The sequence below is a fragment of the Manis javanica genome, chromosome 13, assembly GCF_040802235.1.
Source record: "Manis javanica isolate MJ-LG chromosome 13, MJ_LKY, whole genome shotgun sequence".
NCBI lineage: Eukaryota > Metazoa > Chordata > Mammalia > Pholidota > Manidae > Manis > Manis javanica.
The window spans coordinates 94,332,115-94,345,508 of record NC_133168.1 but is presented as its reverse complement, the minus strand read 5'-3'; the positions used below and the strand labels follow the sequence as shown (position 1 = coordinate 94,345,508).

Here is a 13,394-nt window from a genome sequence, read left to right as displayed (position 1 = left end):
GCCCTCTCGCTTCCGCAGATCTTAGGAGCCACGGTATAATTGGATACAAGCCGACGAGGGGGCGGGATTTCAGGCTGGTTTCCGCTAAGCCATTAGTCAATATCTAAGGGTGGCAGATTTACCATCCGATTGGCTTCTAGCTTAGCTGGGAGGCGGGACGAGTTCTTGTCCCACCGTGGGAGGCGGTTGAGGAGGTCGCGGGGCACCTGGGAGCGCGGGAGTGAGGTACCGGTCCCAGCCCGCCTGGCCCCTGACCCGGCTCCGGGGCCTCTGGCCTCGGACTCCTGGTTGCTGCGGGCTGAAGCCCGGGTCCAGTTGGTGCGGTCGGTGTCCTCGGGATGAGATAAGGGGTTTCCCAGGATTAGATAGGGCCTCTGGGGGTACTTTGGGGATCTTTGTAGTGATATCTGGGATCCAGACATGGGAATAGGGGTCCTTGTTATTAGAACTGGGGTTCTGGAGTGATATTGGGGGCGATCTCTGAAGAACTAGGTCTGCGAGCTTGAGAGGCTTGGGCTGAAATTTGGGAGTCTCAGAAGTGACACGGATGTTAGGGTCCAGAAAGCATGAGATATTGAGGGCGGACGTTTGGAGAGATGGGATCGGAGTTCGTTGCAGGACTGCTATGGCCTTCCCCACCCCCATTCCTGGGCTGCTGTCCCTGGAACTCTGCTGGATTGGTCGTGACCGTGGCCTTGAGCAGGCTCACAGGGTTTGAAGGCCACAGGGCAAAGGTAAACCTCTGAGCCCCCTGGTGCCTCCGTCCCAGGCCTGCAAGATGGAGGAAGGCGGGAACCCAGGAAGCCTGATTAAGGTGGTCCATCTCCTCGTCTTGTCAGGGGCCTGGGGTATGCAAATGTGGGTGACCTTCGTCTCAGGTAGGGACCCTTGGTCTGGATGTCATGGGCAGCCCGGGTGGGGGCAGGAATGAGAGAGGGAACCGAAGTGTTCTGACGGGTGATCCCCTGCACCGCACAGGCTTCCTGCTTTTCCGAGGCCTTCCACGACATACTTTTGGCCTCGTGCAGAGCAAGCTCTTCCCTTTCTACTTTCACATCTGCATGGCCTGTGCCTTCATTAACCTCTGCATCTCGGCTGCACAGCACACCTGGGCTCAGCTCACATTCTGGGAGTCCAGCCAGGTATGTGGGCTCCACTACCTCCTTTGTACTCATTCCCAGGATCCCACTGAACACATATGGCTACCTCTTTGTGAAAACTAAAAGACAAGCAAAAAATTGCCTCGAAGTTCCAGTTACCCATAATCCTCTCCTGCCTCAATGGGATTATTCTTAAAACCCCAGTCAGGCCTCACTTGCCCACATCTGAGGTACATACAGGCAGCAGGGGAAGGGCAGGACAGAGAAATACAAGATGCAGTGATGGTTCTTGGCCTTGTGGCTGGGAAAATAAATTCCCAGTCAGGCTGGTTTTAAACAATGAGCTGGGGTCAGTGCCCCAGCCCAGCTGAGTCACCACAGCTTGGCGGCAGGCCCAGAAAGGGGGAGGAGAGGGAGCAGCAGCCTGTAGAGAGGCACTGGGAGAGAGACAGGGCTGTTGTGGATGGTTGCACAGGCTGTGCACTGCTCAAGGGTATCCAGAACCCAGCTTTGTACCCACCAGGAGGAAGGGACTTCACTCACTCCCTTTGGGTCCAATGTCATCTTCTGGGGTCTGGGCTGGGGCCATAGAGGAGACCTGTTTTAGGCTCTCTTTTTGGGGGGAATAAAAGACAGTTGTAGTGCATCCAGATACTCCCAATTTGGGGGAACATAGGAGGGGAGGAGACAAGGCTGTGTTCTGGAAACTTCCAGGGTGGTTATGGGAAGAGAAGAAGCTCAAAAGGTTTTGGGGGTCATAGGTAGATGATGATGGAGCCCTTCTTTAGGAACGGCTGGTTTCAGAGAGCTGGAGCCCACTTGGGGCCCCCAGTCTGGGTTTGGAGAAGGAGTGGAGTCCTGGCTTTGATCCAGAGCTGTCCCCTGTCCCCCTCTGGACTCTGAGGATGCTGAAGGACCCTCCCTAGGGCCCTTCTACCTCCCAGGGGTGGCTCACCTTGTCCTCTTGCCGCCCCCTGCCAGCTCGGCCTGCTAGTCCTGAGCCTCACTCTGGCCGCCATCAATGCTCGCTGGCTGGAACCTCGCACCACGGCCACCATGTGGGTGCTGCAGACTGTGGAAAAGGAGCGGGGCCTGGGCAGCGAGGTGCCAGGCAGCCAGCAGGCCTCTGACTCCTACCGCCAGCTCCGGATGCAGGACCCCAAATACAGTGCCCTCCGCCAGATCTTCTTCCGCTATCACGGCCTGTCTTCCCTTTGCAATCTGGCCTGCCTCTTGAGCAATGGGCTCTGTCTCGCAGGCCTTGCCTTGGGCCTCAGGAACCTGTAGGACCCACTGCCTCTCTGTCCCTGATGGGGGCCCAGATGTCAATAAATGCTTCTTTGGAAATGCCTGCTGTCATTGTTCTCCACCTGGGAAGCAGGGAGGGACAGGCAGGGGTGGAGCTGAGGACCGTTTCCCCATTCATGTGACAGGATGATTTGGAGTGTTAGCTATCGCAGCTCCTTCCTATAACGGGCCCATTTGTTGAGCACCTGCTATGTACCCAGCATGGTGCTGACTATTGCACATACCATATATATTGTAACAATACCTGTTTCTGATCTGTAGGGGATAACTTCCCAGTTATCCCCAGTTATTTCCTACCCAGTTGATGTTGAGGGAGGCCATGGAACTTGCTTTGACCAACGAAATGCAATCAGAGGCAGCGCGGGTCCTTTCCAGAGAGAAGTGTACAAGCCAGTGCGTGATTTGTTGCGTTTTCGCTTCACTACAATGACCAGTGTGAATGAGAAGCAAACCTTGGGTGTTGGGTACAGTGGAGACTTTGGGGATGCTTGTTTCTGAGCACACACCAGCCCTTACTGACTGATGCAATCACCTCAGTTCATCCATGTGGTAGCCCCTGGAGACAGCTACTGTTGTTCCCACGGAGCAACAGTGAGCTCAGAGAAGTTCAGCAAGTGGCTTCAGCTGGAGTTGTGGGGCTTTGAACTGCAAGTGGCTTCAGCTGGAGTTGTTGGGATTTGAACTCCAGCAAAGCATGCAGATCCTTTCCTGCTGGCACGAAGGAAATTCTGGGACCTCAGCTGAGTCTGGGTACCAGATTTCCTTACTATGTGGCCTCAGGGAAGGGGCTTCCCCTCCCTGAGCCTCTTTCTTTATCTATAAAAAGCTATTTAAATTCCAAAGGTCCTAAAAGAGTATTTCACAAGGTGGGCTAGCCCATTAAGGGTCAGGCTTCCACTTTACAAACACCAACTCAGATCAGAGCCCTTACCCAAGTCTGTAAGGTGCGGAGTCTTGTTATCACCCACTTGACGGATGGGGAAACTGAGGCCCAGAGAGGTTAACATGTCGAAAGTTTAGAGCTAGAAAGTGGCGGAGCTGCCCGGCCCCAGGGTCCACGATCTTAGCCCCTGTTCCCATAGTGGAAACTCTGTAAATATTCGGGAAAAATGCAGTTTATTACCGCGGGTTAGGCTCTAGACCACGACCCGCAGCCCGCGGCTTCCAACCCCTCCCGCAGATTCCCACAAGCCCCGCCCCCGGAGAGGCCCCGCCCCCACCGGCTGGGCGGAGCCGACGCGGGATCCGGGTGGTTGCGGGCGGCGGCGACGCGGGCGTTGGCGACGTCGGCAGCAACGGCTGCTACGGGGTCGCGGTCGGGGCCAGGCTGCAGAAAGTTCGGAGGCGGAACGCCCGCAGGCAGCAGCGTCTACGCGAGGCGACCCCCTCGGAGGGAGCGCACGCCGCCCCCGCACCTCCTTGTCCCAGCAGGTCTGGGGGGCAGGGGTTTAGGGGGAGGAAAGCTCGGGCCCCGGGGAACAAAGGCGGCGGCGAGGCTTGCCTCTTCCCTCTGCCCTCTATCCAGCTGGGCTCCTCGCGGAGCGTTAATGGGGCCCGGGCGGGGCGCAGAGCCCCGCTGGGGACCTGAGCTGGGACCATATGGTGATGGGAGGAAGCTCCCGAGCGCCCCTGCACCGGCTGGGGCGCCCCACATCGCGAAGGGGGACAGGGCCGAGCTCCCGGGGACCCTTCCTTAGTCCCAGGCGTGAGGGAGGTGGGCAGATGGAAAGAATTGGGACCGGCTGTCAGACAGGTGGGCTGGGGCTGAGGGTAAGGCGGGTGCCCGGGCCTGGCGGCCCTGCCCAGCATGGGGAAAGGCTTCCTGCCTCCTCTCTTCGCCTCCTCGAACTCGTTCTCCCGGAACACGGGGTGGGGCCGAGGGCCGGGCAGGAAAGGGGGGCCGATTGGGCCCGCCTTTAAAATGGAAAAAAGCCCACAGGCGGTTGAGAAATAGCTTTGCCCAAGTTTCTTCTGCGGGTGTGCCCTCCATTCACCCAGCCTTCTGCAGCCTTCCCTGTGCAGCTCAGGGAGCAGTTGGGGAAACTGAGGCCTAGGGAGGCACTCAGGGCTGGGGGAATGTCCTGGACCCAGACGGAGCAGCGCAGCTGTGGAGACAGATTGCCAGGGAAGGAAGGACCAGGGGTGGTGGGGAGTGGTGGGGTTCTTTATTATTATGCGGCTGGGGTGGTTTCCTTGGATTTGAGGACTGTCACTCAGGCCTCCGTGGGCCGGGGTTGGGGTGAGTCAGCTCTGTCCTGGAGTGAGGTGGGGCCCAGCCCCTTTGACAAATAGAAGATGGCAGTACCCATTTGGGGATAAAGCAGAGCTGGTCTTTAAACTGGGCTTTCTCCACTGAAACCTCTGTCCCCTTGGAGGTTAGGGATGGAGTTCAACTCTGCTCAGGCAGGGGCAGGGCAGATGCCCCCGCCAAAGTCAACACTGTCCTTGAGGAGGGGTTCTCTCCAGCTGGCAGGCCCCCTCCCCCCAGCTCACACCTGGCCCATGCCAGCTGCTTGCCCTGGGGCAAAGTTCACACCTATACCTTCCGTAGGGTCAGGTTCCTCAGAGCCAGCAGGAGGCACCCCATATGCCCCCTGACCCTGGGCACTTGAATTTGACAAACATCCCCATTTTTCAGAGAAGGATGTCGAGGCCCAGAGGGTCACTTGGTTGCTAAGTGGCAGAGTCAAGATTTGAACTCAGGTCCGGTGTATACAATGGAGCCGTTGCTGGTGTTTTATTTCCCTGCAGGGCTCCAGCCCTCCCCTCCAGGAGGCTCCCCACCAAATGGCATCTGCTGGAGACCCCCCGACAGGCCCTCGGGATGCAGCGGACCAGAACTTCGACTACATGTTCAAGCTGCTGCTCATTGGCAATAGCAGTGTAGGCAAGACGTCCTTCCTGTTCCGCTACGCAGACGACTCCTTCACGCCTGCCTTCGTCAGCACTGTGGGCATTGACTTCAAGGTCAAGACGGTCTATCGCCACGACAAGAGGATCAAGCTGCAGATCTGGGTGGGCTGGCTGGCTGCCCGTGGGTCTGCGGTTAGGGCCAGGAGTCTGCCTGTTGGCCTAGGAGGGGCTGGGGTTCCTTCAGGGAAGTCCACGAGAGGGTGTAGGCCTGTGGGGGAGCAGTGCCGAGTGAGGGTGAGGAGCCCAGAGTCAGGGAGGGAGGTTGGGGTAGGTGCGAAGAGTAAGGGCGTATATCTATGAGATGAACCATCAGTGTGAGGAGGATATGCACTAGCCAAGTTAGAAGTCCTGGTGACCAATGGGGAAGGGACTGGGGTGCCATCTGTGGGGTGAGCCCAGGAGTCTCCACTGAGCAATGATCCCAGGGCTGCTGGTCCTCTTTGTCATGGTTACAAGCACCAGCATGTCTGCATCAAGATGGTACCCTCTGGCCCAGGTGGCTCTTGTGTATGGCTCTTGTTAAGTTAGTTCTTAGAGGTGAGAATCCACTGACCCCTCAGACTGGGAACGCCTCAAGGGCAGTGCCATGTCTCCCCCATCAGACCGGAGACTGCAGGCAGGCAGATGTTTCTCCCATCAGACTGGAGATAATAGGCATAGATCTCTGTCTCTTCCATCAGACTGGGGCTATGAAGTCAGGTGCATCTCTCACTCATCAGACTGGTGCTATGAGCCCAGGGTGGTGCCCCCCTCTCAGGTCTCTGTAGGTGGGGTAGTGAACAGGGTGGCTTCTAGCTGCCTGACCCTGCTGTTGCCTAGGACACGGCGGGCCAGGAGCGCTACCGTACAATCACCACGGCCTACTACCGCGGAGCTATGGGCTTCCTGCTCATGTATGACGTCGCCAACCAAGAGTCCTTCACTGCTGTGCAGGACTGGTAAGTGCTTATTGACCGCTGACTCCCTGACTTTCGACCTCTCCCCCGACACCTAATCTCTGGCTCACAAACTCCTCCACAGGGCCACACAGATCAAGACCTACTCTTGGGACAATGCTCAGGTCATCCTCGTGGGGAACAAGTGCGACCTGGAGGATGAGCGTGTCGTGCCAGCAGAGGATGGCCGGAGGCTCGCTGATGATCTTGGTTAGTACCTAGCCCCACCGTCCACTCCCAGCCTGCAACCAACTAGCTGTGTGACCTTAGACACATCACCTCCCCTTTCTGTGCTTCCATTTCACCATGCACAGAACAGGCGTAAATTGTGTCTGCCTCATAGGAGTGTTAGAACGATTAAATAAGCTGACGCCAGCCTGATTGAACATTAACTCGTGTTATTTCTCGATTGCTTCGTGATCTGGTACCAGTGACTTCAGCTCTCTGGGCCTGCACTTTCTCATGTGTGAAGCAGACACAATAGGCCCCACCACATCCAGTTGTCATGAGAGTTAAATGACATATGAATTATGTCATATGAAGCAGTTACAACAGTCTGGCACATGTGCCTTCCACTTCTGTCAGCATGGTTATGAACTATTATGGATGTTTACATAAAACTCTGAGCGCCATATGGCCCCCAAAGCTTAAAATATATACTATTTGGCCCTTTACAGAGAAAGTTTGTGGCCTCTGGACTGTAACGGTCCTCTTCCTCTTTTTTTTCTTGCTATCGATACATTGGAGAAATTGGATTTTTGTTCTATGGAATCTCTACCATTTGAGTCTGGCTCTTTATTCCTTCATGGTGTCATTTAACCTGCTTCTCTGTCCCATGTGTTTTCTGGGAATGCCAGTCTAAGTCTTACTTCCAGGTATGCTGGGGAGTCAGCTATTGTGGTCTGCGCCCAGGGCCCCGATTTGTCTGGAACTGGTGAAATCAGCTATGAGCCAGCTTTGGGCTGGAATATTCACAGATGTCAACCACACCTTCTTGCAGAGACTATCTAGTGACTGGGAGTTGGGGGGGGGATCATCGCTTTGCCCTTAAGCTTCAAATATTTGCGTACAACACAGGAGAAAGAATTTGATCCCAGTTTTGTACGAGAAAAGCCGTACACACAGACCCCCTACAAACCAAAACCTAACAGTTGTGGTTTTATATTTTAAAAAGAGTGGAAGTATCAAAAAACAATTGTAATTATTTCTGGGTGATGAGATTACAAATAGCTTGTATATCTGTCTTGATATTTATCAGTAATTTCTAACTTCTCCAGTGAATCTCTCCAGTGAATATTTATAAGCAGGAAAAGAAAAGTGTATATTTAAAAAAAAGAACTCGGATTGTTTGACACCAACCCATACACAGATACGTAAATGCCAAACATGACCAGGAAGATGAGTGACATTGACTGTCACTGGCTCAGAGTAGGACACCTGAGTTTGAGCTTTTCGTTTCTCATTCATTCATTCATTCATTCATTCATTCAACCTTTCAGCAAGGTGTTTCTGAGTGCCAGGCACCAGGCTGCAGCCATGGGCAAGGCAAACAAATCCAAGAGGTGCTGGCATTCTGGTAGCGGAGACAGGTAATAAATGGATAGTCACATGCATAACTATTTAATTATAATCGCATTTTTATAGTCCAGCATGCCAAGTATTGGGATGTAGGCCTGTGTACCCTGTACTTGTGTGTAATATGGTGGGTATTCATCTAAATTTCTGGCCCACTTTGGCAGGTGTGGACATATCAGGGGCCAGTCAGGGACAGCTGTCTGCAGACAGAGCCTGAACCAACTTTCTAGGGTTGCAATAAGGATTATCACATATCACCCTTATTTTCAAGTTGACAGGCCACTTTTTGTAGCCGGGAGACCATGGCTAAAACCCCAAAGCATTTGCACCACCTCCTGCCTTTGGTGAGACAAGCTTTTTTTTTTTTTTTGGTATCCTTAATATATAATCACATGAGCAACATTGTAGTTACTAGATTCTCCCCATTATCAAGTTTCCACCACATCCACATACCCCGTTACAGTCACTGTCCATCAGCATAGTAAATAAAGATGCTATAGAGTCACTACTTGTCTTCTCTGTGCTGTACTGCCTTCTTCATGCTCCCCCTACATTACATGTGCTAATTGTAATGCCCCTTATTCTCCCTCCCTTCCCACCAACACTCCCCAGTCCCTTTCCCTTTGGCAACTGTCAGTCCATTCGTGGGTTCTGTGATTCTGCTGCTGTTTTGTTCCTTCAGTTTTTGCTTTGTTCTTAAACTCCACAGATGAGTGAAATCATTTGGTACTTGTCTTTCTCTGCCTGGTTTATTTCACTGAGCATAATACCCTCTAGCTCCGTCCATGTTGTTGCGAATGGGAGGATTCGTTTTCTTTTATGGCTGAATAATATTCCATTGTGTATATGCACCACATCTTCTTTATCCATTCATCTACTGAGGGACACTTAGGTTGCTTCCATTTCTTGGCTATTGTAAATAGTGCTGTGATAAAAATAGGGGTGCATCTGTCTTTTTGAAACTGGGATCCTACATTCTTAGGGTAAATTCCTAGGAGGAGAATTCCTGGGTCAAATGGTATTTCTGTTTTGAGCTTTTTGAGGAACCTCCATACTGCTTTCCACAATGGTTGAACTAATTTACATTCCCACCAGCAGTGTGGGAGGGTTCCCCTTGAAGCAAGCTTTTTTTAGAAGGAGAAATAAGTTACGATAGTCACTATGAGGTCAAGAATATAGTCAAAGCAACCTCGCATCCCCCCTTTCCCCAGAAGGATTCAGCCAGTCTGCCTTCCCTCCCGAAGCCCAAGGTAGTATAATAAGAATATTTATTATGATTTATTAATTTACATCTAAAATATTTATTTAATATTTATTACCTGTTGTTACTCAAGCCAGACAGCCTGGGTGTGAATCCCAGCACTGCCACGTGTTACCTGTGTGAATTTGGATGAGTAACTTTCTCTCTCTGGGCCTCAGTTTCCTCCTCTGTAAAATGGGCTGTAATAGACTAAACCTCGGAGCCTGATTGAATGTGTTGATTTATGTAAAATGCTCAGAAAAGTGCCTGCCATGTAGGAAGCATGATGTAAGCACTGTCTATTATCGTAATGATCACTGTCATTGTCGCTATTACCATTTTTAGTGCATTCCATTTGCCAGGAACCATGCGTGTCACCTCCACTAAACCTGTCCTTATCTGCTTCATGGAGATTGCAAACTGGTGGCCTTCAGGCTTCATGAAGCTAGTCTTCAGCTGTTTTATTTGGTGTGGAGCACATTTTCTAGAAAATGCATCATTCTTGGCTCCATTGAAAAAGTCCTCTTAGACATCTGGCTTCCTGGGCACCCTTGGTATACCTTTCTGGGCAGCACACATTGGGTCGAAGCTGAGTGTCAGGCAGCCAGGGCACCCCCAGGCCTGCTGGCACCACATCTTACCACCTGGATTCCTGCAGCCACTGCCTGTGGCAAAGAGACACTCAGGATAGTCCCGATCAGGGCCACTGCCGCACATTTACAGCTGCTTCCGCATTGGCCCCATTTCACAGATGGGCAGACTGAGGCTGGAGACTGCGGGGCTCAGCCAAGGTCCCACAACCCCGTGGAAGGCAGGACTGGGCTTGAAACCCAGGTCTGGTTGATGCCATAGCCTGGGCTCTGCCCCCTGGGGGGGCTCTCACGTGTGCTCCCACTTTATGTCCGTCCAGGTTTCGAGTTTTTTGAGGCCAGCGCCAAGGAGAACATCAATGTGAAACAGGTCTTTGAGCGCCTGGTGGACATCATCTGCGAGAAGATGAATGAGTCCCTGGAACCCAGCTCCAGCCCCGGCAGCAATGGGAAAGGCCCCGCTCTGGGGGACACCCCACCCCCTCAACCTGGCGGCTGCAGCTGCTAAACACAGTCCCTGTCTCCAGCCCACCCCCTCCTGCCTCAGCAAGAACTGTGACCGAGGTGGGAGCCACAAGGGCTGCTCCCAAGCTCAGGGCGCCCCCTCCCCTCTGCCAGCTGCCCCTGACTCCCGCAGGGTTCATTCTCTTGCTGTGGCCACCAGCCCACCCAAGCAGCCGCTGTCATGGGCTCCAGCCCCTGGGGGCTCTGCATTGCAGGCAGGGCCTGGGAATGTTGACATGCAGGAGTGTGCTGCTTTCCAGGCATTTGAACTGGAGGAGGGAGAAGCATGCCCCACCCCACCTGGTGGAGGGGCCCCCGCAGTGCCTTCTGGGTCAGAACCATTGTCCCGGTCCATTCCGAGTTGGGCCCTGCCTGGTGTTCACTGGCTGGCCAGAGATGGTTCGTCTATCTCCGCATGCAGTGTGGGTCCTCAGAGTTCATCTGTGGAGATGTGGAAGGTGGCTTCCTTCCCGGCATCCCCTGGTCTGCCCCCAAGCCTGCCAGTGAATGTCCTCAGCCCTCAAGGCCCCAAGGCAGTTGGTTTGGCCCATGCAGACCCCTTCCTGCTGGCCTGCAGGTCTTCTGCCTGTGAACACAGTATTAAAGCAGCTCCCATTGTAAAGAGACAGGGAGTCAGAGCCCCCTGGCTTCAGAGACCCCAGAAGTGCCTTCTGAGCTTCCCCAGAATCCCACATCACCCACGGCGCTGCTACGTCGTGGCTGACCCACCGCGTCTCTGATTCGGGATTGAATTCTGCAGCAGTGGGCCACATCAAGCCAGGCAGAGACACGCCAAGCCCCTGGGGTGTGCCTGCTTTGGGCTTTTTTGATAGGAGTTAACCTTAGCCAGGCCCTGTTTGGCTGGTGATGTGTTAAGCAAGATCTGTCCACATCTTACATCCTGCTAGAAAAGGAAATTGAGCAACGTTCCCATAGCCGGCACTCGCTGACGACTTTCTAACGTAAGAACACAGGCTCTGAGGACCCTTGAAGACCCAGGGTCTGTTTCCCAAGCCATGTCATCGGTGATGTGACATTGTCTGTTAATGAGGGAGTCACTCAAGGAATTCTTTGGGTTGGGCCAGGAGAGCCTAGAAGGCAGGGTTGTGTATGGATGCAGGTTGGGAGGGGCAGACTGGAGGGGGCTGGGCTGCGGATCCTGCGGTTGAGGCACTGTTGGGGAGCCCATGAGGCTGGGGTCCCCAATGCCAGGGCTTCTGTTGGGAGATAAATGCAGTTTGAGGACCTACATCTTAACCACCTACTTGGCTCAGCAGCCTTTCCTGCGAACTGAAGTCTAAACCCCAGCAGCATGGCGCCTCTTTCTGCCCCAGAACACAAACTGACACCCCGTAACTCGACAGACACTATGGGGGTGGCCTCAAAGGATGGTTTGTGTTCCCAGTTCTGTTCTAGCCCCTGCCATGAAAACAAGTTAAGTAGCCTTAAAGATCTCAGCCAGCTAGTGGGAGTGGGGAAGGTCAGATTCAAGTTTAATGTTGCTCTTACCTGTACAGATTGAATTTATTTCTAGAGGACCCCATTTACCTCCTACCAGGGGCTGCCCTTAGAGCTTCAGCGTGAGAATATCTTTGTATGCCAACAGATAAGATGACAGTGGTGAAATGGACCAGTTTCTGGAGACACCCTGCATGAGAGTATCTGAACGTTTGGGGCAGGAGTCAAAAATGTGCATTGCCTTAACATAAAAGAAATTAAAACACCTGTAAAGAGGCTTCTTAAGTGCACCATGTGCTGTCAATTCTGTTGACCTGTCCATTTTCCTTAAGCTCCTGCCAGAAAAAATGGTGGATCAGATACCCTTATCTGATGGATAAGCTGATGCCTCATCACCAAACAGTAAAAAACAGCTTTGGATGTATCCTGTACCTGACCTGGTCTGAGCTTTCTGTGTGCACAGATTTCAACAGTTCAGCTTTAAGTAGCAATCAAGACAGCTACCTCTGGGTTTTCTCAAGAATGGGAATAACACAGGAGAATATTTTGGTACTTTCTAAAAATAATATGAGATTTTATTTTATGTTTTGCTGGGAGATTTATCTCGTGGTGGCCTCTGAGGAACTGAAACTAGCATCCTCGAAATCGGAGAGATGGAGGTTTGTTGAGTTTACAAACAAAAATTGAACCAAAGGCCATGGGAAAACCGCTTCCAAACTCCAGGGAGATTCCTCTGTGCTGCTTTTCTTTTCCTACCATTTGTTTTTAGCAACCTGACCTTCCACAGTTTCAGTGGGAAATCGCCATGACCATGGCTTGGGGTTTGGGTCTGATTTTTTTACATTTCTTCTTTCTTTGGCTTCTCTGGGGATCATATTCTTATGTCTCTGCTTCCTACTCCACTTAAAAAAAAATGAGTAAGGGTCTTCAAAATTTGGTGTCAGTGTTGGAGCGCCAATTCTGCTTCTGGCTTCTCAACGATCCCCAAACACACTACGGAATGAATTCTCCACCTAGTCATTTAGCTCCCGGATGTAGTTCTCCCGTGTAGGCAATTCTTTGATGTCTACTTGGAAAGACATGCACTTTTCTCCACAAGAATAAATAAATAAAGCTGTTATGCCCAGATGTGGTTGTTCTCTTATTTCCATTAGTGAAATGTGGTTTCCAGGAAGAGGGTGGTTGACTCACAGCCAAGTAGATGGTTGGTCGAGGGCCAATGTGTGATGCAGCGGATCCAGGATTGAGCTAGGGAGGGCTCAGGTCTGGGGCTGCCTCTAGCCGGGCCTCACGGCCATTTCTTTGGCCCTGGAAGGTTCTCCTGTGTGGGGTGGGCAGGTAGGGAGGAGGATCGTGTTGCTCCAACTAATCCTAGAGAGGAGGTCTGTCCGCACAGCAGCCACCAGAGGGCAGCTGGGAGTACCCAAGTCAGATCAAGTCACGCTTAGAACTCTCCATGGCTGCCACCTGACTGAATAAATGCCCAAGTCCTTGTAGAGGCCCACAAGGCCCTGCACGATCTGACCTGTCGCCTTCCTACCCTGGGCTCTTCCCCGTTGCCCTCTGCACTTGCTCTGCTCCAATCACTTTGGCTTCCTTGCTATTTGAACACACTAGGCCCCTGCCTCAGGGCCTTTGCACAGGCTGTTCCCTCTGCCTGGAGTCAAATGGCTCCCTCACTCACCCCCAATTTCCAGTCTTTGATCAAATCTCACCCTCTTGTTGACCCACCTCCCTCAGGATTTTTGATGTCCCTTTCTCTCTGTTCCCT

At 52.7% G+C, this 13,394-nt stretch overlaps 2 protein-coding genes across 4 annotated transcripts; both read left to right on the top strand.

The window, feature by feature from the left end:
- The first annotated feature begins 78 nt into the window (after positions 1-78).
- On the top strand, positions 79-2,447 carry TMEM205 (transmembrane protein 205). 3 transcript variants are annotated; one of them, XM_017663466.3, is made up of 4 exons: positions 79-225; positions 770-878; positions 979-1,142; positions 2,082-2,447. In XM_017663466.3, exons 2-4 carry the CDS (start codon positions 779-781, stop codon positions 2,385-2,387), a joined length of 570 nt encoding a protein of 189 aa, XP_017518955.1. In that variant the 5' UTR covers positions 79-225; positions 770-778; the 3' UTR covers positions 2,388-2,447. The 3 variants fall into 3 exon arrangements, with proteins under 3 accessions (XP_017518955.1, XP_017518957.1, XP_017518956.1); XM_017663468.3 differs by having other exon boundaries at positions 193-318; XM_017663467.3 differs by having other exon boundaries at positions 204-323.
- Positions 2,448-3,626: 1,179 nt separating this feature from the next.
- RAB3D (RAB3D, member RAS oncogene family) lies at positions 3,627-12,751 on the top strand. The gene is made up of 5 exons (XM_017663469.3): positions 3,627-3,839; positions 5,160-5,423; positions 6,141-6,259; positions 6,342-6,466; positions 9,982-12,751. The coding sequence occupies exons 2-5, from the start codon at positions 5,196-5,198 to the stop codon at positions 10,167-10,169; spliced, it is 660 nt and encodes a 219-aa protein (XP_017518958.1). The 5' UTR covers positions 3,627-3,839; positions 5,160-5,195; the 3' UTR covers positions 10,170-12,751.
- The last annotated feature ends 643 nt before the right edge of the window (positions 12,752-13,394 follow it).

What these genes read in the sequence shown, in the direction of transcription:
- TMEM205 (XM_017663466.3), top strand. Translation starts at nt 779, where the DNA reads ATGGAGGAAGGCGGGAACCCAGGAAGCCTGATTAAGGTGGTCCATCTC. An exon ending in GTGGGTGACCTTCGTCTCAG is followed by an intron (nt 879 to 978) that starts GTAGGGACCCTT and finishes TGCACCGCACAG; the next exon opens with GCTTCCTGCTTTTCCGAGGC. An exon ending in CATTCTGGGAGTCCAGCCAG is followed by an intron (nt 1,143 to 2,081) that starts GTATGTGGGCTC and finishes GCCCCCTGCCAG; the next exon opens with CTCGGCCTGCTAGTCCTGAG.
- RAB3D (XM_017663469.3), top strand. Translation starts at nt 5,196, where the DNA reads ATGGCATCTGCTGGAGACCCCCCGACAGGCCCTCGGGATGCAGCGGAC. An exon ending in TTCACTGCTGTGCAGGACTG is followed by an intron (nt 6,260 to 6,341) that starts GTAAGTGCTTAT and finishes ACTCCTCCACAG; the next exon opens with GGCCACACAGATCAAGACCT. An exon ending in GAGGCTCGCTGATGATCTTG is followed by an intron (nt 6,467 to 9,981) that starts GTTAGTACCTAG and finishes ATGTCCGTCCAG; the next exon opens with GTTTCGAGTTTTTTGAGGCC.